Below are 23516 nucleotides of genomic sequence, written 5' to 3'. Positions count from 1 at the left end.
CATCTCCTCCCACTTATGACTGTATGAGTGTAATTTTGTTCCTTGTATCCTTACGATTTATATTGATATTGTTTCCTGGTTGCTTATTTGTACCGTATGACTATCATTAAGTGTTGTGCCTTATGATTCTTGACGAATGTATCTTTTTCTTTTTATGTACACTGAGAGCGTATGCACCAGAGACAAATTCCTTGTGTGTCCAATCACACTTGGCCAATAAAGAATTCTATTCTGTCCTGTCCTGTCCTGTCCTGTCCTGTCCTGTCCTGTCCTGTCCTGTCCTATTCTATTCTATTCTATTCTATTCTACTCTACTCTACTCTACTCTACTCTACTCTACTCTACTCTACTCTACTCTACTCTATTCTATTCTATTCTAGATAAATTACCCACTCATCCCAACCTCCATAATTCCCTTTATTTCAGTCCTCGCTTAATGACATGGTTTTTTTTTCTTCTTCTTCTAATCACTCAGGAAAGAAGCTTTGCATCGGGAGATACTACAAAATGGAGCCCTTGGACTTGCGATTCCTTTAAAAATAAAAAAAAATAACACAGTTCCAGAAGTCATATAGACTTTACTACAGCCGTCACTCCAGCAATCCCTGAAGAAAAAGCTGTTTGGTTCTATTTCCTCTAAACATTCCTCTGACTGGGGAAAAAAAATACTAATATCCTGAGCTATACAAACACTTCCCTGAACTTTTGGAAAGTTCTGATCCAGAAGAAACCTGCCGACTTTTCGCTTCTGTTTTCACATACCCGTAAAGTTAATTCTTTTTGGTTGTTTGCTTCTTCCTCCCACCCATCCATCTTCCTTGCCCTGAATGTCCCCCTCCAGGTGATTTTTTTTTTTTTTGCCTACCAAGAATTTCTCATTTGTTTTCAATAATATCTCCGCTTACATTCCCGTGCCTGCACACATCAGCAGGATAAACAAGGAAACTGTCACCACAGTTTTTGCTAAAGCCATTTCCAGAGGCTGGAAATAGAGACTTTTTACTCCTCCTGCATCTCTCGGAAATAATCGGGTGGAGAAAAAACAAAGATGCTTAAAAATAATTAGCTGGAGTTCAGGAACGGATGTTGTAGGTTTCCACTCTCCTTGGCACCTGCCAAGAGAAATTGGTCGCTTGAATTTAATCCGATCATCCTTTTTGAAAGTCTCCCAGCTAGGAGAAAAACCGTAGTAAATTTTGGAAGAATCATTGCCAGAAAAAGCTTGATATAAGTTATTGAAGAAGTCCTTGCTCTCCGCCAGTCTGATGAAGTAGGTCAAGAGAAAAATCATCTGTATGCAAGAGATACCACGAGCTCACATCCTCAGCCGTAAAATTAATATCTGATAAACACCGAAGCTCAGCTGTCTCCTAAAACTGGGAGCCGTACTGTACACGAGATTTATTTCCTTCCTTCCTTCTTCCCTCTTGACAATTAGAAAGGGAGGGAGGGAGGCTAGGGATGAGCAGAAGAGACAAAAATTCATTTGAAGACTTTATTGGAAGAGAAAGAGGTAGAAGCCATGGGAGTGATTTATAGATGCAGGACAGATATTATATTTATTGTGCACCCTTTTCGATAAGGTAGGCAATTGATCACTGGGTAGGTTGGCATTTCATTCCAGAAACATCTCGTGCTTTCCCACTTTGCAGAATTCTGTTTCTGGAAGAAAAGAAAAAAATTGGATGCAAGGGTAGCTTTGATTTCAGAAGCAAATAAAAGCTGACATTCCATTTTAGTCTGGAGAGCGACGTCCAATCAGATAAAGGCCTTCTTAGGGCTTAAAATCAGAGGTGAAATTCAGCAGGTTCTGACAGGTTCTGGAGAACCGGTAGCGGAAATTTTGAGTAGTTCAGAGAACTGCCAAATATGACCCCTGGCTGGCCCCAGAGTGGGGTGGGAATGGGGATTTTGCAGTATCCTTCCTCTGGAGTGGGGAGGGAATGGAGATTATGCAGTATCCTTCTCCTGCCATGCCCACCAAGCCACGCCCACCAAGCCACACCACGCCCACCAAGCCACGCCCACAGAACCATTAGTAAAAAGATTTGAATTTCACCACTGGCCTACATCCACCCATTAAATGATATTAAAGCCATGCAGGAAAGGCTGACAGTTTGAGCAGTTCGGAGAACCGGTAGCGGAAAGTTTGAGCAATTCGTTTGAATTTGAGGCCTTGTTACACACATAACGTTTGGAAAGTTATTTCGTTTGCTTTTGAACATTAGCACTTAGTGAATTATGAAGTCTGCCATTCAATACTAGACTGGCGCAAATAAAGATGTCCTGATTAAATTTGTCTTGGTGCTACCTTCAGCGTTTTATAATTTACACAGAAAAGAATTGAGGAGGGGAGAAGGTGTAACTTTAAAGGATTCCTCAAAAGAATTGTGAGACTCCTTGGGCAATTGGAATTTTTCTCTCTCTCTCTCCCTCTTTTTCTCTTTCTTTCTCTGTCTCTCTTTCTGTGTGTGTCTCTGTCTGTTTTCCTCTCTCTCTCTCTCTCTCTTTCTCTCGCTGTCTCTGTCTGTCTTCCTCCCACTCTCTCTCTTTCTGTCTCTGTTGCTCTCTGCCTTCCTCTCTTTTTGTCTCTTTTTTTCTCTCTTTCTCTTTCTCTCTATCTCTCATTGTCTCTGTCACTCTGCCTTCCTCTCTGTCTCTTTTTCCCTCTCTCTCTCTCTTTCTCTCTCTCTTTCTGTCTTCCTCTCTCTCTTTCTGTCTCTGTCGCTCTGCCTTCCTCTGTCTCTTTTTCTCTTTCTCTCTCTCTTTCTCTCTCTCTCTCTCTGTCTTCCTCTCTCTCTCTCTCTTTCTCTCTCTCTGCCTTCCTCTCTTTCTCTCTCTCTCTTTCTCTCTCTCTCTCCCATGTGCGTGTGCCTTTGAGTCATTGTTGCCTCCTATCAATGCCTAGATTAATCCCTGCAGCTTTCTTGTCAAGAGTTTGGAAGAGGTTTGCCATTGCCTTCTTCCTAGGGCTGAAAGAGACTGACTGGCTCAAGATCCCCTAGCTGGTTTTATGCTTAATGTGAGAATCGTACTCACAGTCTCCCGCTTCTAATCTTAATCGCTACACCGGGTTGGCCAATTCTACAGAATTCAACAAGGTTTTTGGACTTACACTGCTCCAACACCAAATTCGTCCCACGCCAAATTAACAGACTTCTGGAAACCAAGAAAGAATTTCAAACTTGCAAGGAGGCAGGAAAAACATAGGCTTCCTTGAACAAGCTATTATTGGATACCTTACCCTCAGGAAACCTAAAATAAAATGAAAGTAAAACATGTGTAAGACCCAGATAATTTTAAAGGTCAAATGAACGATTGATTCTAGAGACTCATGAAAAGAACTGAAGAACTGAAGATAACTCTGGAGGAGAGGGGTGGGGTTTTTTTTTAAATTTATTTTATTAATTTACATGATTACCAGCAAAGTGTACCAGATCTTTAGAATATCATGCCTCATGTTTATAATTCATTGATAGGTCTTCTGTCTTTTTGCAGTAGCTCACGGCTGAAATAATCCCCAGTGCCGCCTCTTCGGATGTTAAAAAAAATCCACAGAAAAGATGAAAAATTGTTAGGAAAGCAGGATTCTTCGAAGGAACATCGGTAAAAATATTCTTTTCATAAAGGTGCTTTTTCAGGAGGCAACTGGATGGTCTTGCTTTTTTTCTTTTTTTTCTTTTGAAGACATTTAGCTTCTTATCCAAGAAGCTTATTCAGCTTTGACTGGATGGGACAAGAAGAAAATGAATAGTATAAAGGGAATCAGGGGGAAAATGTAACTATTAGAAGATGACCACTATGAAATAGCTGTAAAAAGAGAATATATATATATATATACCCGTATTGACAAACGAGTCCCTAACACAAAGAATGACACCAGACCCACACTCACGAGAGCCACACAGGATGTAACCACCGCACATCCACGCAGAAAGCAGACTCAAACCCACACTGATGATAAGGCACGACCACGGACCAGAAGCCAGACCACAGCTGCATCATTAACCACTTTAAGCCCCTCCAATCCATACATGAAGCAGACTGACACTCACCATGAAGAGGTGGCACGGCCACAAACACGAAGCCAAACAACAGCAACACAGCTCACCAGCTCAAATCCCCCTGCTACTCAGACTAACCCGAGCACAACCAAGCCCCCACCTAAACAGAACACACACCCAGCCAATCAGAGCACAGCCAAGCCCCCATCAAATCAGAGCACAGCCAAACCCCCACCCAATCAGAACATACCTCCACCCAATCAGAACACAGCCAAGCTCCCGCCCAATCAGTTCACACCCCCACTGGCAGTTAAAAGGAAGAAACAGCTGCGATCACACACATTGCTCCTAGAAGCACAAAGCCGAAAACACCAGCCTGAAGATGACGAATGAGACTTCGTCGAAACGTTGCCAAGACACCTCCAATTTTACGCGGGAGAAAACCCGAATAACCAAAGAGCTACATACAAACACCCGCAAAAACCTCAGAAAACATATATATATATATATGTTTTGTGTTTTTTTAAAAAAAATAAATAAATCAAAACATGGGAAAAGTCCCATAGCTTGGAGAGACCAATCTGTTATTTTGGTCAAGGTTTATCTCTTCCAGAGAGAAGTCCTTATCTGTTTAGATGGATCCCATCCTAACATGAGTTCAACGAATTTCCTGGATCATCTCCAAAGATTCTCTTTCTATTGGGCAGGAAACTAAATGCATTTGATGCCGAGGAAACAAGATTCAAGCTTTCATTATTATGTGGAATAATGTCACTCCATCTTCTATAGCGTCATAGGGCTGGAAGGGACCCTGGAGATCTTCTAGTCCAACCCCTTGCCCAAAGCTGGAGAGCTTATTGCATGTCTTGTGCAGGAGTGGGCTTCAAAAATTTTAGCAAGGGGTTCTCTGTTCGGTTGCTGGGTAAGCGTGGCCATGGTGGGCATGGCATTTTTGCCCTCCCCGGGCTCTGGAGTCTTTCCTTGAGCATCTGGGAAGGTGAAAATGGTCTCCCCAGACTCCGGAGGCCATCTGGAGACCTGGAAACGGGCCCATTTCTGGCCTTCCCAAACCTCTTGTAAGGCCCGTTTTTCACCCTCCGCGAGCCTCCGCGCGTGCCCTGCACTTACCTGCAGCCAAAACGGGCTGCATGGAGACTCCTGGGAGGGGCAGGGTGGGCAGGGCCAGCCAGGAGTGGGATTTGGGGGGTTCGCCAAACTGCCCAGAATCTTAGCTAGAGGTTCTCTCGAACCCCTGCAAACCCCCAGAAGCCCCACCCCTGGTCTTACAATGTCTTCTGAACAATCGCTGAACCTCACTAATCAAAAAGTCAGAAGCTTCCTTCTAGTTTTATCTAGGTTGTCAAATATGCTTGTAGGTATCATTTTCTGGAGTTGAGAACTTCGACATAATTGGCAAGCGTCCCTAAGTAGCTCAGGAAGCATTGAAGCTCATTGATCTGCAAGACGTGCTGTTGCCAAGCTTCCTAAATGTCTCGGATGTGTGCTGGATATGACTCTTAACTTCTCGGAAGGTTGGCATCACTGCCATCTGCAATTGTAGAATTGTGTGTAATGAAGCATATTGTGCCACAATAGCAATAGCATTTAGGCTTATATAGCACCCCATAGTGCTTTACAGCTCTTTCTAAGTAATTGTCAATCCCAGTCTATTGCCCCCAACAAATTGGGTCCTCATCTTACCCACCTTGGAAGGATGGAAGACTTGAGTCAACCTTGAGTCCATCAGGATCGAACTCCAGGCTCTGGGCAGAGTTAGCCTGCAATACTGCATTCTAACCACTGTGCCACCAGGAAGAAGAATGAGAAAGAGAATAAGGGAGGGAGGGAGGGAGGGAGGGAGGGAGGGAGGAAGGAAGGAAGGAAGGAAGGAAGGAAGGAAGGAAGGAAGGAAGGAAGGAAGGAATAGCACTTATACACCGCTTCATAGTGCTTCACAGCCCTCTCTAAGCAGTTTACAGACTCAGATATTACCCCCAACAATCTGGGTCCTCATCTTACCAACCTCGAAAGGATGGAAAACTGAGTCAACCTTGAGCCCATCAGGATCGAACTCCAGGCTCTGGGCAGAGTTAGCCTGGAATACTGCGCTTTGACCTCTAAGCCACCAGAATTAAAATCATCACCTGTCCTGATCTTAAGGTGCTTGCAAGGCTTTTTCTGTGGCTTGAGAATCCCCATTTCTCTCATTTCAACTCAAGGCTTCCTCTCAATTGCTTTTGATTTTAGGTGCTCCTCCATCTCAACCATTTCTGAGTATCGATATACTTCTGCTGATCATAGGTGCGCTCTTCTCTAGGCTGCTTCCAGTGTCCTTGGGATGCTGTTCAACAACAATTGTTGTGTCTGCTCTTCCTTTTCCAGTTGCAAAGTGACAAGGGTGTGGACACTCAACATGTGCGCTTTCCAGAAAGTTGAATATGTTTAGAGGATGCTTCAGAAGTTAAAAGCATTCAAACACAGGAGGAGAGAGAGAGAGATGACCTGTATTGGTCTTGCTTCTTTGGACAAGTAAGACAGTAGTACGATTCAAATAATTTAACAACCGGTTCTCTGCCCTAAAGACTGGCTGGGTGGGCATGGGCATGGTGGGCATGGACAGGGGGTGTGACAGGCAGCACTTGGCCTCCTGCATCCCCTGGGAGCAAAAATGGGGGCCATGGGGGGGTGGCACCACACCCCACCCCACCCCCGGGCCCTATTTTGGGCCTAGTAGGCCTCCCTGCAGCCTTCTGGGAGCAAAAACAGGCCTCCAGGGGCGGAGCTGCACCCACCACCTGTACCCCATTTTGGGCCTAGTACAGTGGTGGGTTGCCCCCGGTTCAGACCGGTTTGCAATAACCGGTAGTAAAACCGGCAGGAGGCTCTGCCCACCGCACCGGATGTCATCATAGGCAATCTGTGCATTTGACCCGGTAGTAAAGCTAAGTAGAACACACCCCTGGCCTAGTAGGCCTCCCTGTACTTACCTGGGAGCCAAAATGACGTGCGTGGGGACTCCTGGAAGGGGCAGGGAGGGGAGGGGCAGGGCCAACCAGCAATTTAACAACTGGTTTCCCTAACCGGCTGAATCCCACCACTGAAGTAAGATGATACCAAGAATTGGTAGATCAGTGTAGAATGCCACCTCAACATGTCTTCCCTCATTGTAGACTTTTGACACATTGCTTTTCCTTTTGCCTTTCATATTGTTCACGACTCCTTACTTGCTCAATTCCGGGTCACTCTTCTCTGACATAATTTTTGCACGGCCATCTTTGACTATTTCCAGTAGTGCTCAAATGTGGGTTATGTTTCTCAGCTGTTCAGCATATGTAGCACGCTCATCTTTCACTAGATATCTCTTCCCTTTTTTCACAGCTCCCATATTTGCTCGAGTCGATGGCTTCTCTCATTGTAGCGGCCTTGGGACCCATGTTGTATTGTGGTGGTGGTGCAGGGGTGAAATCCAGCAGGTTTTGATAGGTTCTGGAGAACCGGTAGCAGAAAATTTGAATAGTTTGGAGAACCGGAAAATACCACCTCTGGCTGGCCCCAGGAGTGGGGAGGGAATGGAGATTTTGCAATATCCTTCATCTGTCTGTCTGTCTGCCTGCCTATCTGTCCGTCAGTCCATCCTCCATCCATCCATCCATCCATCCATCCATCCATCCTTCCATCCAAATGAAAAATTCTAATCATGGTATCAGTATAAAGTAGATACTGATTACATAATAAAACCTCATCACTGTCTAAATTATAGCACATGGCTATTGGACCCTGTCTTTAAAATCTTCATAACATGGACATATGTTTACACCAGGGGTGAAATCCAGCAGGTTCTGACAGGTTCTGGAGAACCGGTAGCAGAAATTTTGAGTAGTTTGGAGAACCGGCAAATACCACCTCTGGCTGGCCCCAGAGTGGGGTGGTAATGGAGATTTTGCAATATACTTCCCGTGGCGTGGGGAGGAAATGGGGATTTTGCAGTATCCTTCCCCTGCCATGCCCACCAAGCCACACCATGCCCATCAAGCCACGCCCACAGAACCGGTAGTAAAAAAAATTAAATTTCACCACTCTGGTGGTGTCTCGCAGGGATGGGGTGTCCACCATCACCTTCTCCTGAAAAAAAAAAGGGGGGGACTTTGTTCTGATTGGATTTGGGGCTGCAATTTTCAAGTTAGTAAGCTGGAGATTCCATCCAACCTACCCCTCCCCTTATCTAAGGTTGTTATCCAGCTGTGACGGATTGCCATGTAGTACCAAGAAAAGCTTTGAAAAAGCAATTATGGTTTGGGAGTATTAGCTGAATATGATTCCAGCTAGCATTCTTGAGATTCTTATCTAAAGACTTGACTGCTTGCTTGCACATCAGGGACAGCGGCTAATGCTAGCAAGACAACTATTTTTCTCTACATTCCCACAAGTTCAGCCCCTCTTGAATTCTGTTAACTCCCATTAGTTCAGTAGATATATTATTATCATTATTATTATTTATTCATTAAATTCAGTCAACTGAACATTCAAACATGCATCACAAATACCATCGACTGGTGCTAATGGTTGATACAGGTTGCTGCCAGCATCCTAGATATCAACCAAGTACCTTCTTAAGATGTACAATGTTCCAAGAAGCACAGTTTTTTGCAGTTCCGCTGGTGTTATTGCAGGAAGCTGCAATTTGCTGATGTATCTTATAAAATTCTTGGACATGGTACCAAGTGCCCCAATGACAATGGGTATCACTGTCACATGTCTCATCCATAGCCATGTAGTTTCGATGGCCATATTTCATGATTTTTTCCAGTTCTTTTTCTTCGACTCTGGCATCTCCTGGTACCGCGATGTCAATAAACTGTACGCTTCGGCCCTCGACAACTGTGATATCTGCCGTGTTGTGTTCCAAATCACGATCCTTATTATTATTATTATTATTATTATTATTATTATTATTTAATCTTTAGTGAGATTCACAGCCTTTGAGGCTGGTTAATAGCTCAGCAGCTCGAGTCCTAACCAAGGACCTAGGAACTGTTAAGGTATCGTCGGAGGATGTAAGCTGTTCCGAGTAAGGTGGTTTTTTGTAGAGTATTATTATTATTGTTGTTGTTGTTGTTGTTGTTATTGTTATTATTATTTTCTCTTTACATATGAAGAACGGTTGCAGAAATGTCTAGTTTGATGAAAAGAAGGACTACGGGGGACATGATAGCAGTGTTTCAATATCTCAGGGGCTGCCCCAAAGAAGAGGGAGTCAAGCTATTCTCCAAAAGACCTGAGGGCAGGATAAGAAGCAAGGGATGGAAACCTGGTGGCTCAGCAGACTGATAGCATTGTGATTAACACCAGCTGGCTGCAATTACTGTAAGTTCGAATCTCGCCAGGCTCAAGGTCGACTCAGCCTTCCATCCTTTCTAAGGTAGGTAAATTGAGGACCCAGTTTGTGGGGGCAATAAGATGACTTCGTATAAATATACAAAAGTATGAAGGCTATTGCTTAACGCATTGTAAGCCGCCCTGAGTCTCCGGAGAAGGGCGGCATATAAATCATTTTTTTTAAAAAAAATAAAATAAAATAAAATAAAATAAAATAAAATAAACTAATCAAGAGAGAGAAGCAACTTAGAACTAAGGAGGAATTTCCTGACAGTGAGAACCATTAATAAGTGGAACAACTTTCCTCCAGAAGTTGTGAATGCTCCAACACTGGAAGTTTTTAAGAAGATGTTGGATAACCATTTGTCTGAAGTGGTGTAGGGTTTCCTGCCTAAGCAGGGGGTTGGACTAGAAGACCTCCAAGATCCCTTCCAACTCTGTTATTCTGTTCTGTTTAACATTCAATAAATGCTTAATGAACAACGTACTGTCTGAGTCCATTTGTTTACATAATAATACTTCTTAAGTTCCTAATTTCTACCCCTGTTATCCAACCATTGATAAAACAAGTCCCAAGCTCGAAAATATTCCACGTCTTCTTTTTCTTTTAATTTCAGCGTTAGTCTGTCCATTCCTGCACGGTCCAATATTTTTTTTTAATTAGATCTTCTTCAGTAGGTGTTTCCTCGCTTTTCCAATGTTGTGCAAATACAATTCTTGCTGCTGTTAAAACATGTAATATCCAATATACATTCCCTTTGTCATTTTTTTCCCTGGTATTTATGCCTAGCAAAAATAGTTCAGTAGATTTCTTGTGCATAGACATGAGCCATCAAATCAATTCAATTTTCCACTTCAAGTGTGGTCCTGAATTTTCACATTTGACACAACCCTGCAATCATTCACAATACTTTCTATTGGGTATATTCAATAGTGGCCAAAATTGTGGAAACCTTTTGGGAAAAGTGTATTTTTGAGGTTTGATGGCTAATAACACCACTTTTCTTAGAGTTTCAAGATAATCCTATTCCAGTGCTGGAATGGCCTGGGAATAGCCCAGACCTTCACCCAATTGAAAATCTATGGAGCCGATGAAAGAACCTGGTTAGTCAGAAGCGACCCAGCAATAAAACCCAGTTAATAGAAGCCATCATTCAATCTTGGTTTCACATTAGAACAGCTGCAGAGGTAATTGACTTGGTTCACTCCATGGGAAGACGTTGTAAGGCCCTAATTCATGCTAAAGGTTACCCAACTAAGTATTAACTGACATGGGGATCATTTTTGTATATCTCGTTTTTTCTATGGTGATAATTTTTGTACATCTCATTTTTTCTATATGTTTCACTTTTCTTTTTTACACTGTAACTGCTATTCTAATAGCAAATCTTTCATAAAAGTTATTGCATTACATTCTTGATAAATTATCTTTCCATTGATATATAATTTTATGGTACTACTCCAAAAAAAAGTGGTGTTATTAGCCAGTTTTAGAAAAAAAACACTTTTCACAAAAGGTTTCCACAATTGTGGCCACTACTGTACACATCTGCTCTTAAAGCTCTCTCATATCTGAGACTTCATATATGATCAGCTGGACTGATTTATTTTAGCATGTCCATCAAAGCCTGTGCTACAAGAAAACAGGATGCCAGAAGATGTTTATCAGTGGGGTTAAAATTAGTTCTGACTAACTTTCTTACTGATTTCAGAACTCTAAGTTATGCATAAATCCAAATTTCAGGGGAAAAGAAACAGCGGAATACCCTGGAAAAGAAAAAGCTGCCACTTTTCCATCAAACTTTCAAGAAGCTCAGATATTCCCACTGAACTACGCCACTGAATCTGCGTTGCAAAAATCTGTATGGCAGTAAAATGTTAGCTTTCTATATTTTTTTCCCTACGGCTAGTGGTTAGTCAGTTTTACCGTATCTTTCAGAGTATAAGATGCACCTTCTTCAATACACCACCCTAAAAAAGAGGGTGAAAATCTGGGTGCATCTTATATACCGAATGTAGCCCCGTCCACCCGCCGGCCCCCACCCTTCGGAGGTTGTCAGCCTCTGTGCGTCGCATTTTCCAGCGGTTCCAGGCGGCGGGGATCCTCACTTCCACTCGGATTTTGATAATGAGCAGCACAGATCTTTTTATCCGTGTGGAGGCAAAAAAAAAAAATCACGTTTTTGGGTGGTTCCAAGCAGTGAGGATCAGGGCAACAATGTTTTCGGGTGGCAGCGCCTTGCCTTATGCCCCCTGCGCAGCGCCTGATTCGCCACCCAAGTCCCGACCTCCGCGCTTTCCCAGGCCGCTTCCGGAATCAGGCTCCGACTGAGTTGGCAAAGGCACAGGGGGAGGGGTAAAATTCAAATTTTTTCCCTACCGGTTCTGTGGGCGTGGCTTGGTGGGTGTGGCAGGGGAAAGATATTGCAAAATCTCCATTCCCACCCCACTCTGGGGCCAGCCAGAGGTGGTATTTGTCAGTTTTCCAAACTACTCAAAATTTCCGCTACCGGTTCTCCAGAACCTGTCAGAACCTGCTGGATTTCACCCCTACTATAACTGTTATAATAAAAGTAGTTCTCACCTATAAGACCAGCACTGTATTTACAAGATGGCAGCATCCAGAAGGACAGAAGTGCTGTGTTTCTATGGGGCCTTGCTGCGAGAAAGCCATTTTCAATGCCTACGGCTATAGGTAGGAAGGCGGGGGCATCTCAAGAGTGGACCCCAAGTCCCTCTTCTTCCCCCATGAAAATCATTGCCCACCCCACCCACAGTTAAATGCACGTGGAGTGATAGGACTTGTTTAAAACCGATAGAAAGATCTGTGCTACTCATTATCAAAATCCGAGTGGAAGTGTTAGGCAACTTAGAACTACGCCGACTTCAGTCTGACCTAAGCATAGTACATAAAATTATCTGCCACAATGTCCTACCTGTCAAGGACTACTTCGGCTTCAACCGCAACAATACACGAGCAAATAATAGATACAAACTCAAGGTATCTCCAAACTCGATTGCAGAAAATATGACTTCAGCAACAAAGTGGTCAATGCCTGGAATGCACTACCTGACTCTGTGGTTTCTTCCCCAAACCCCCAAAACTTTAACCTTAGACTGTCTACTGTAGACCTCACCCCATTCCTAAGAGGTCCGTAAGGGGAGGGCATAAGAGCACCAGCGTGCCTACAGTCCAGGGGTGGGTTCTAAATTTTTTACTACCGGTTCTGTGGGCGTGGCTTATTTTGTGGGTGTGGCTTGGAGGTCATGTGACTAGGTGGGCGTGGCTAGCTGGTCAGAGTCATTTCTGGAAGGTCCTCGCACTTACGACCAGTCCTTGCACTTACGACCTGACTCATTTGTTTGCTTTTAACACTGATCAGCTGTAGGGCGGCCCTTTGAAGCCCCGCGGCAAGAGTTTAAACAGTTTTTTTTCCCTCTAGTCATCAGCTGGGGCTCAGGAGGCAGCAATAGATTGGGGGTGGGACCAAATAAAAGGTAAGAATAACGTGGGGGGGTGGAGGGGTGGGAGGGCGGGGGGGGAAGAACCGGTTCGGTGACGTCATATCATCACCGCTACCGGCTCGGCCGAACCGGACCGAACCGGGAGGAACCCACCACTGCTACAGTCCCTGTCCTAATATTCCTTTTTACTTACTCTTTTCGTGTATTTAAATTATGTTTATACTTTTACCTGTTATCTTATATATGATTGATAAATAAATAAATAAATAAATAAATAAATAAATAAATAAATAAATAAATATAAAGTGAGGACGCTGTTGAGCCTGATGCTGGTAGGCAGAGGCAGAATTCTTTTTTTTTTGTTTTCCTCCCCCATAAATTAAGGTGCGTCTTGTAGTCCGAAAAATACAGGTATTTATTTATTTATTATTTATTAGTTTGATTTATATGCCATCCTTCTCCGGAGACTCAGGGCGGCTTACAATGCTTTTAAGCAATAGGCTTCATACTTTTGTATATACCTGCTTAGTAGGGCTTTCGGGCCCCCCTAAGCGGTGTTCTTTTTTATACAAAGTCAGTTTATTGCCCCCACAATCCGGGTCCTCATTTTACCTACCTCGGAAGGATGGAAGGCTGAGTCAACCTTGAGCCTGGTGAGAATTGAACTCACAGTAATTGCAGGCAGCTGGCAGCTAAATACTACTTTAACAGTAGTTTAGTCCACTGCGCCACTAAGGTCCTATGATGTGTAAGCTACAGGTATGTAGCTTAGAGGTGGTAGTACTGCAGTAATTCTCAAAAAAAAAAGAAAGAAATATTTCATCTGTTTAACTTTTTAATATAGAAACATGACTGGACTCTGTTAAAGAATTTCAGTGCTCCACAGCAAATTCTTTGAAAACGAAGCCATGGCTAAGAAAGGAAGAAGTGTAGGCCTACGTTTAAAGTTGCTAACAAGAGTGATAGCAACAACAAACACCTTCATGCATCCTTAATCTTACTCATGATAGCACACGGAGAGGGGGGGGAAATGGGTACATTTGCATATCCAGTCCATTCTAGGATTGAGAATAAGTGTCTGAAGGGTGATAAATCTTCCAATGTATGGAATTTATAAGGAACGGTTGCAGGATTTGGGTTTGGCTAGTCTAGAGAAAAGAAGAATTAGGGGGAGAGATGATAGCAGCCTTATGATATTTGAGGGGCTGCCCCAAAGAAGAGGGGGTCAAGCTATTCTCCAAAGCACTTGAGGGCAGGACAAGAAGCAATGGATGGAAACTACTCAAGGAGAGAAGCAACTTAGAACTAAGGAGAAATTTCCTGACAGTGAGAACAATTGATCAGTGGAACAACCTGCCTCCAGAAGTTGTGAATGCTCCAACACTGGAAGTTTTTAAGAAGATGTTGGATAACCATTTATCTGAAGTGGTGTAGGGTTTCCTGCCTAAGCAGGGGTTGGACTAGAAGACCTCCAAGGTCCCTTCCAAATCTGTTATTCTATTCTATTCTATTCTATTCTATTCTATTCTATTCTATTCTATTCTATCCTACCCTACCCTACCCTACCCTACTCTAATTCTATTCTATTCTATTCTATTCTATTCTATTCTATTCTATTCTATTCTATTCTATTCTATTCTATCCTATCCTATCCTATCCTATCCTATCCTATCCTATCCTATCCACTCATTTCAACCCTGAGCTTACAAATATTCTCCTTTATTGGTATGGGGAATAGAGACTAAATAACTCCCAGTTTGCTCAAGTAAGATTCAGAGGACCTGATGAGATTTCTAAATCATTTAGTCATCTCAATAAAATGGATCCAAGTTTAGGTGTGCTTTTATGGATGCGAACATTCCTATTGACCTGGGTAGGAAATATTCACATTAAATTGGATTTTCTAAGACTCTGGATGTTTCAATCAATGTAAGAGACTATTTGTAGCTCAGGGTTGAACTGTGGAGTCCTTGGTGCTCTCTGAGCTTGGCGGTTTTCTTGCAGACGTTTTCAGTGTTTATTTGACAATAAGTCTAATTTATTGTCCTTCTACAGAGGAATGATTGAGTCTGTCATCTGCACCTCCATAACTGTCTGGTTTGGCTCTGCAACCCAACAAGACAGACAGAGACTTCAGAGGATCATTAGAACTGCAGAAAAAACAATGGGCAACAACCTGCCTTCCGTTGAGGACCTGTCTACTGCACGAGTCAAAAAGAGGGCTGTGAAAATATTTATAGATCCCTCGCATCCTGGACATAAACTGTTTCAATTCCTACCCTCAAAATGACGCTATAGAGCACTGCACACCAGAACAACTAGACACAAGAACAGTTTTGTCCCGAACGCCATCACTCTACTAAACAAATAATTCCCTCAACACTGTCAAATGATTTACTAAGTCTGCATTACTATTAATCTTCTCATCGTTCCTATCACCCATCTCCTCCCACTTGTGACTGTATGACTGTAACTTTGTTGTTTGTATCCTTACAATTTATATTGATATTGTTTCCTGATTGCTTATTTGTAGCCTATGACTATCATTAAGTGTTGTATCTTATGATTCTTGACGAATGTATCTTTTCTTTTATGTATACTGAGCGCGTATGCACCAAAGACAAATTCCTTGTGTGTCCAATCACACTTGGCCAATAAAGAATTCTCTTCTCTTCTCTTCTCTTCTCTTCTCTTCTCTTCTCTTCTCTTCTCTTCTACTCTACTCTACTCTACTCTACTCTACTCTACTCTACTCTACTCTACTCTACTCTACTCTATTCTATTCTATTCTATCGTGTTAAACTGAGGATTTGGTAAACTCTTCAGCACTGCAAAACCTTTTTTAGGAGCTAATTTTTCTAACTGCAAATCTATTGCTCCTCTGACAACAGAAATCATTGGACTGTAATTTTCTAAAATAGTTATCACTGTAACAAATTTATAACCTACATGGGCTCATATTGCTATTGATGGGTTTTAAAATGAAAAGATTGTAAAAAAAACACACAAAAAAAACCCCCCAGAGCCTGTACTGTCAAGATATATATCATTTTAAAAACGAGATAGTAAACATAATAGTCATAAGGTCAGCCACCAGGTTTTAATAAGTACTGGAAAATTCATAGAATCCTAATGAATCAGACTTGTTTACAGTAATGTGGAAGTAGAACTGCAGTAAAATGAAATAAAATGACATAGATAGATGATAGATAGATAGATAGATAGATAGATAGATAGATAGATAGATGAAAGATGGATGGATGGATGGATGGATAATGAGATAGATAGATAGATAGATAGATAGATAGATAGATATAATGAGAGACAGAGATAGACAGATAGATATACATAGATAATGAGAGACAGACAGACAGATGATAGATAGATAGGTAGATAGAGATAGATAGATAGATAGATAGATAGATAGATAGATAGATAGATAGATAGATAGATAGATAGATAATGAGAGACAGACAGACAGACAGACAGATGAAAGATGGATGGATGGATAGATAGATAGATAATGAGACATAGATAGATAGAGAGAGAGATGATAGATAGATAATGAGAGACAGACAGACAGACAGACAGATAGATAGATAGATAGATAGATAGATAGATAGATAGACAGAGATAGATAGATAGATAGAGATAGATAGAGATAGAGATACAGTAGATAGATAGATAAGGTAGCTAGCTAGCTAGCTAGCTAGCTAGATAAATAGATAGATAGATAGATAGATAATGAGAGACAGACAGACAGATGAAGGATGGATGGATAGATAGATAATGAGAGAGAGAGAGAGAGATAGATAGAGATGATAGATAAGATAATGAGAGACAGACAGACAGACAGATAGACAGATATAGATATAGATAGATAGATAGATAGATAGATAGATAGATAGATAGAGATAGATAGATAGATAGATAGATAGATAGATAGATAGATAGATAATGAGAGAGAGAGGATAGGCAAATAGATAAATGATAGACAGACAGACAGATAGACTCCATCCATGGACATTTTCATCATAGAATAGGATAGTTATGGAATGTCAAAGGGCAGATTGTACTAAGAAAATTAAGTATTTAATTCACCTGTATTTTCAATATTTCCTGTACCTGAAGTGTCTGGGGGTTCAGGTTAAGTCAATTTGAGAAAATTAGTCAATTTGACTACGGGCATTTTTAAAATCGCTAGAAAAAAGGTAACGCCGTTGGAAATATTGAACAGAGTAGGATGGCAGAAGTGATAAAGTCTCTCTCTCTCCCTCTCTCTCTCCCTCCCTCCCTCTCTCTCTCTCTCTCTCTCTCTCTCTCTCTCTCTCTCTCTCTCTCTCTGTGTGTGTATGTGTGTGTGTGTGTGTGTATTTCATGCCTTTATTTAATCTTGACTCATGGCAACTGCCCGATCAGTCCTTGCAGTTTTTGGCAAGATTTTTTTTTCCCCAGAAGTGGATTGCCATTGCCTGCTTCCTAGGGCTGAGTCAGAGTGGCTGGCCCAAGGTCATCTAGTTTATTTATTTATTTTATTTTATTTGATTAGATTTTTATACCGCCCTTCTCCCACTGGACTCAGGGTGGTGAACGGCCAAGACTAAAAACATCACATACAAAATTTAATTTTTTTTAAAAAAAGAATTAAACAAATTTTGGCCCAATAAATTTAAAACACCCCAACTAAAATCAATTAACAATTAAAAATATCTAATTGGGGGGTGGTTAAGACAGCCCGGCTTGATGAAATAAAAAAGTTTTAAGGGCACGGCGGAAAGCACAGAGATCTGGGATCCTACGTATCTCCGGGGGCAAATCGTTCCAGAGGACAGGTGCCGCCACAGAGAAGGCCCTCCCCCTGGGGGTCGCCAGCCGACATTGTCTGGCCGACGGCACCCTGAGGAGTCCCTCTCTGTGGTAGCGTACTGGCCGGTGGGAGGCTATCGGTGGCAGAAGGCGGTCCCGTAAGTACCCAGGCCTAAGCCATGGAGCGCTTTAAAGGTGGTAACCAACATCTTGAAGCGCACCCGGAAGATCACCGGAAGCCAATGCAGCTCGCGCAGGAGGGGTGTCACAGGGGAGCGCCCCGTCGCTCCCATAATCCCCCGCGCGGCCGCATTCTGTAGTTAGCTTCATGCTTAAGGTCAGAATAGAACTCGGAGTCTCGTACTTTCTAGCCTGGAGACTATAGTACGTCTTAATTAGGAAGATATTGTGGGAGATCGATCAATCCACTATTGTATTGAAATATAGTGTGTGGTTTATATGTTCTGCGCACCTTCCGCCACGCTTTAAAGACCTTTTTATTTCACCAGGCGGGCCTGGCCTAATTTTCTCCCTAAAAGATTTTTAATTTTTAATATTTTAATATTTTTTTCAGTATTTTATATATTCAAATTTTAAAATTGGTTTTAAATTGATTGGGGTTTTAATTTGTCTGGGCCAAAACTATTTAATTTGATTTTAATTCCACTTTTAAATTTTGTATGTATGGATTTTATTGTTTGGCTGTGCACTGCCCTGAGTCCTTCGGGAGTAGGGCGGTATAGAAATCAAGTCAAATAAATAAATAAATAAATAAATAAATAAATAAATAAATAAATAAATAAATATGTTATTTTCCTTTTTTTTTTCCAATTGTTTTATATATTGCAGCATTTGTTTTATGCACATTTCTTGGGCTGCTTTTAAACTTGTCCAACGTCCAGAGCTGCTTGGCGCATGAGTATCCATGGGATGAAATGAATAAATGCATCGAGATAAAAGACCATTAAATAAAAATAAATAAATAAATAAATGCATCGAGATAAAAGACCACTAAATAGAAAGGTGACCCTGAGGATACGGAGAAATCTCCAAGTGGCCTCAACGACTCTCTAAATTAAGAACGCAAATGACCAGTTCTGTCTGCAAGGAGTATAAATCCTTCCGTTTCCCCACCATCCAGTCAGAGCCGAAGAAGCTTCTTGGATGAGAAGTGAAACGTCTTCAAAAGAAAAAAAACCAGAAAATCCAACTGCCTTCTGAAACCTTTGGGTTTTAGGGAAACAGTAATGATTTGGAAGAGGGGGTCAAAGAGGCCATCTATGTCCAAATCGAACAGCCCCCCCTCCTCAACAGAGGGGCAGAGATGCGATATTATCTATCTCCAGTCTACAACGCAATCCTTTCAGCAGTTCCAAGAAGGCTCCACACTCATTTGCACCACTCAGGTGACCCTGAGGACACAGAGAAACCTCCAAGTGGCCTCAACGACCCTCTAAAAGGATGCAAATGACCAGCTGTCTGCAAGGAGTATCAATCCTTCCATTCCCCACCATCCAGTCAGAGCTGAAGAAGCTTCTTGGATGAGAAGGGAAACATCTTCAAAAGAAAAAAAAAAAGAAAGAAAGTCCAGTTGCCTCCTGAAAAAGCATTTTTGGGACAACCATGACTTGGAGGACTGAGAATCTCTACAGACTTTTAGCTACAATATATACCCTGTTTCCCCCAAAATAAGGCCTGGGGGCTCTTCTCGCTTTCCCCAGAAAGCCACCCCCCCCCAAAAAAAACAAGGGAACTCCAGCCTGACCCAGACGGGACGTCCGGAGCAGAGAGAGAGAGAGAGAGAGAGAGGATGGTGGCGAGAGGGGTGAGAGGAACTTCCCCGATGAGGCTTTGCTGGCAGTGGTGGGATTCAGCCGGTTCGCACCACTCCGGGAGAACCGGTTGTGAACTTTCTGAGCAGTTTGGCAAACTGGTTGTCGGAAGAAATCATTAGGGCAGAGAACCGGTTGTTAAAATTACTTGAATCCCACCACTGTTTGCTGGGTTTAAAAGAGGCTTGGGTTGATTTATTTTCTTTCTTTCTTTCTTTTTTTTAAATTCTTTTATGCAATCCCAGAAAGCCAGAGAAAGTGAAAGGGCTGGAGAAAGGGGCTTCCTTTTTTTCCCCCCTCCCTTTGAAGAGCATTTCCTTCCAGCTGGACCGACGGCAGACCCCCCCATCCCAAGGAGACCCCCCCTCCCTTTCCCAGGGCTGTGTTGGGGGAGGAGGAAAAGAGGGGAGGGGGCGACGAGGAGGGCAGGAGGGGGGGGAGAAAGTCGGATCTACCCTTCCCCCCCCCATCGTCCCCGCTCCCACTTTGTTTAAGGGGTGAGGGTCCCAAGCGCGCGTCCCCGCCTTGGCGCCGGCTCCTTCTTCTTCTTCTCCTTCTCCTCCTCCTCCTCCCTCCTTCCTTCCTTCCCTCCCTCCCTCCCTCCCCACCCACCGCTGGCTGCGCTCTCCGCCTTCTTTCTCGCCTCCCCGTTTGTGGCTTCTGCCAGGCGAGCCAGCCTCCTTTCCCCTCCCTCCCTCTCTCTCTCTCTCTCTCTCTTTCTCTCTCTCTCTCGCGCTCCGGTCTTCACTACCGGGTCAGCGCGGCGGAGAGCCCCGGCTCAGCCAAGGCAGCCAGCCCAGGCTCGCCCCCCGCCTCCGGTCCAGGCGTGCACAGCCAGCCCACCCACCCAGCCACCCACCCACCGCCCCACACTTACCGTACAACTAGTCTTGCTGGCTGGCAGACAGGCAGACCGAAAGAAAGAGAGAGGGAAAGGAATAGACGCCCAGCCAGCATCCCAGCATCCGAGCTGCAGCGGTGGAAGTGGGGGGCTGCAGCGGGGGCCGCTGCCATGGCTTGCGGCTCCCGCCTCGGCCGCCGCTAGAGCAAGAGACCGAGGGGAACCGGCCTCTCCTCTCCCCCTTCCTTCCTTCCTTCCTTCCTTCCTTCCTTCCTTCCTTCCTTCCTTCCTTCCTTCCTTCCTTCCTTCCCCCCATCCCTGTTCCTTTCCTCCTCTCCCCTCCATCCTTCCCTCTCTCCCTCCTTTCCAGCCAGACTCAAGGCGGGGGAAGAGCAGACCACCGACCCCTCCTCTTGCCTCCTCCTCTCTTCCTCCTCCTCCTCTTTCCTTCCTTCCTTCCTTCCCCCCATCCCTGCTCCTCTCCTCCTCTCCCCTCCATCCTTCCCTCTCTCCCTCCTTTCCAGCCAGACTCAAGGCGGGGGAAGAGCAGACCACCGACCCCTCCTCTTGCCTCCTCCTCTCTTCTTCCTCCTCCTCTTTCCTTCCTTCCTTCCTTCCTTCCTTCTTTCCTTCCTTCCTTCCTTCCTTCCTTCCTTCCTTCCTTCTTTCCTTCCTTCTTCTCCCCCTCCTTCCTTCCTTCCTTCCTCTCCCTTCCTCTTTCCTTCCTTCCTTCCCCCCATCCCTGCTCCTCTCCTCCTCTCCCCTCCATCCCTCCCTCTCTCCCTCCTTTCCAGCCAGACTCAAGGCGGGGGGGAAGAGCAGAGCAGCCCCCCGCCCCACCGAGCCCTCCTCTTGCCTCCTCCTCCTCTCTTCCTCCTCCTCTTTCCCTCCTTCTTCCCTCCTTCCTTCCTCCCTCCCTCCCCCCTCCCCTTCCCCGCCGAAGGGAACTCCAAGGACACCCCGAGGCCGGGAGGGAAAGCGAGCCGGCGCGCCTCTCGTCTCCCCCCCACCCCCGGTCCCCCAGCCCCACGGCGATGTCCAAGGGGGGCTCGAAGAAGAAAAGCCACTGGACTAACCGGGTCCACGAATGCGCCGTGGTGAGGAACGCCGAGGGTCAGCTGGGCTTCGAGCTCAAAGGGGGAGCCGAGAACGGGCAGTTCCCCTACCTGGGGGAGGTAAAAGCCGGCAAGGTGGTGTACGAGAGCGGCGGGAAGTTGGTGCCCGAGGAGCTGCTGCTGGAGGTGAACGAGACCCCCGTAGCTGGGCTCACCATCCGGGATGTCTTGGCCGTCATTAAGCATTGCAAAGACCCCATCCGGCTGAAGTGTGTCAAGCAAGGTAAGGCCCGGCCCGGGGGGGTGGGGGTGGGAAGAGAGGAGGGGGGCAGAGAGGCAGGAGAGGGGGGTCCCTATCCCACTTTCACCTCTGCAGCCCAGGGGTCTTCTGGTGGTGGTGGTGGGGGGGGTCTCTTAGCCACAGGAGAGCAACTTTGAGACTTTCCCAGACACCGGACTGCGTCAGGAGCATCAGCTGAGCTGGACCAGGAGAACATCCAGCGGGCAAACACGGGAACAGCTGGGGGGGGGTCTCTGGGTCTGGCGGGACGGCGGTGGTGCTGGGAGGGGGCTCCTTTCATCCTTTCCTCTCCACCCACCCCCTCTGTCCCTGGGCCCTTGGCCTCTGAGCGCGTGCAGAGCGCTCTGCTTTGCTGCGCATTTTTTTCCCCCTGTGGGTTTTTTTTTTTTTGGAGGGGTTTGCTGGCGAACCGGTAGGGGAGGATTTTTTTTAAAAAAACTCCGCTGAACTTTTTTTTGGATGGGGGGTAGAGGTGGCTTTTTTTTGTGGGGTGTGCGCCGGCCGGGGAGGTTATCACCTTTGGAGGATTTCCCCGCAAGGGAATGCCAAGCTAGAAAGTTGGGGGGGGGGAATCTGTGTAGGATTGCTCTGCGCGCGGGCTTGATTTGGGGGGCACCGAGGCTGACTTGGGCTGCTGTCTGAACGGGAGGGGATTCCTGCAGGGAACTTGTCTTTTGCTTTTAACGCGGGGGGGGGACGGGGGGGGCTGCCAAACTCCCCCCCCCAAAAAAGGGGAGGGGGTGCACCAAGTTGGAATATGCTTCAATTTTTTTAAAAAAAGTGGGGGCTTCAAAGCCAAACGACCTAGAGGTAGGAATTTGGAACTTGGCAACGAAAACGCAACCACCTGGATTAGTAGAAACCCACCCATTCGTTACTAGTAGTTTGCAAGGATGGTGGTAATTAACTCCTAAGGTAGCTCTCGGTTGGGGGAGAAGGGGGGGTAGAGGCGGAGCTTCATTGAATGGGCTTCTCCCGGCACCCCCCCCACACCCCGGATTTGCGTCGTATGCGGGGCAGGCTTTCCCCCAAGAGAAGCTGCATTGCACAATCTTGCAGGCGGTTGCAATGCTGCGTGTTTTTTGACTCTGGTTTTGGGATCTCTCCAAACAAGGCCCGCTTTCAGACGGCCTTCAAAAAAAATAAATAAAAAAAATGAGATGTCAAAAATAATAAAAAAAAGGAGATGTTAAAATCCCCGGGACCGCTATGAGCCAGCAAAAGTCTTAACATCTCCCTCCAAGGTCTTTCTGCTGCCCTCTGCTGGCTGTCTGGATAATGCAACCGAGGTTGGTTGGTAGTGTCCAAAATTGATTTTCACTTTCGTTGTTGACTTTAGAGGTTAAGGCAACGTTTGAACTGGGAAATTCTGGCAGTAAAGGATTTATTTTTGTTGTTTCTTTCCTGTGTCTCTGCGGTGCTCGAGCGGTCCAAAATGTAGAGATTACATATCGTCGTTGAAGCATTTCAACTGGCAATTTCGGTATGGAAAGCGTTGGCGACTTAACCCAAGAATATTGAAGGCGTCTTCCATCCTCCAGCTGCCGTCAAAGGCCATAATAAGTCTTGACGTCCAAACGACTTGGGGTTTTAGGGAGCTGCGTGGCTAAGCTGCAGTTTTTGAAACGTGGAAGTGCTTTGTCATTAAAAACTACATCCCCATTGGTGAATTGTTACCTTTTTGCGTTGATTTTCAGATTGTTAAGGAAACTGTATTTGCCATTCTGGAATAGATCAAAGACATCCTAGGAGGATTAAGCAAGAAGGACAGTAGATCTTTGGTAACAAAGCAGAAGCTGTGAAATATGTAATTTGAAAAGCGGCCTCAGAGCTTCG

At 44.7% G+C, this 23516-nt stretch overlaps 1 protein-coding gene and 1 long non-coding RNA gene across 19 annotated transcripts in view; one reads left to right on the top strand and one right to left on the bottom strand.

Annotated features, from left to right (window-relative positions):
• Positions 1-1481: 1481 nt before the first annotated feature.
• LOC117666438 (uncharacterized) lies at positions 1482-20646 on the bottom strand. The gene is made up of 3 exons (XR_004591781.3): positions 20361-20646; positions 3116-3255; positions 1482-1662 (listed from the first exon to the last, which is right to left on the bottom strand). It is a non-coding gene; the product is annotated as an uncharacterized LOC117666438 (long non-coding RNA).
• MAGI2 (membrane associated guanylate kinase, WW and PDZ domain containing 2) overlaps positions 20627-23516 on the top strand; it is a 630648-nt gene continuing 627758 nt past the window's right edge. For 8 of the 18 annotated variants that reach the window (XM_087873383.1, XM_087873381.1, XM_087873380.1 and 5 more), the window contains exon 1: positions 20627-21662. In XM_087873383.1, coding sequence (XP_087729509.1) covers positions 21359-21662 — 304 coding nt within the window. In that variant the 5' untranslated portion in view covers positions 20627-21358. The remainder of the gene's footprint in view (positions 21663-23516) is intronic. The other 10 variants (XM_087873389.1, XM_087873390.1, XM_087873387.1 and 7 more) reach the window with 6 other exon arrangements.

Source organism: Pantherophis guttatus, chromosome 7 (genome assembly GCF_059756535.1).
Source record: "Pantherophis guttatus breed Tessera chromosome 7, ASM5975653v1, whole genome shotgun sequence".
NCBI lineage: Eukaryota > Metazoa > Chordata > Lepidosauria > Squamata > Colubridae > Pantherophis > Pantherophis guttatus.
The sequence above is the reverse complement of the archived record's forward strand: the minus strand, read 5'-3'. Positions and strand labels throughout refer to the sequence as shown.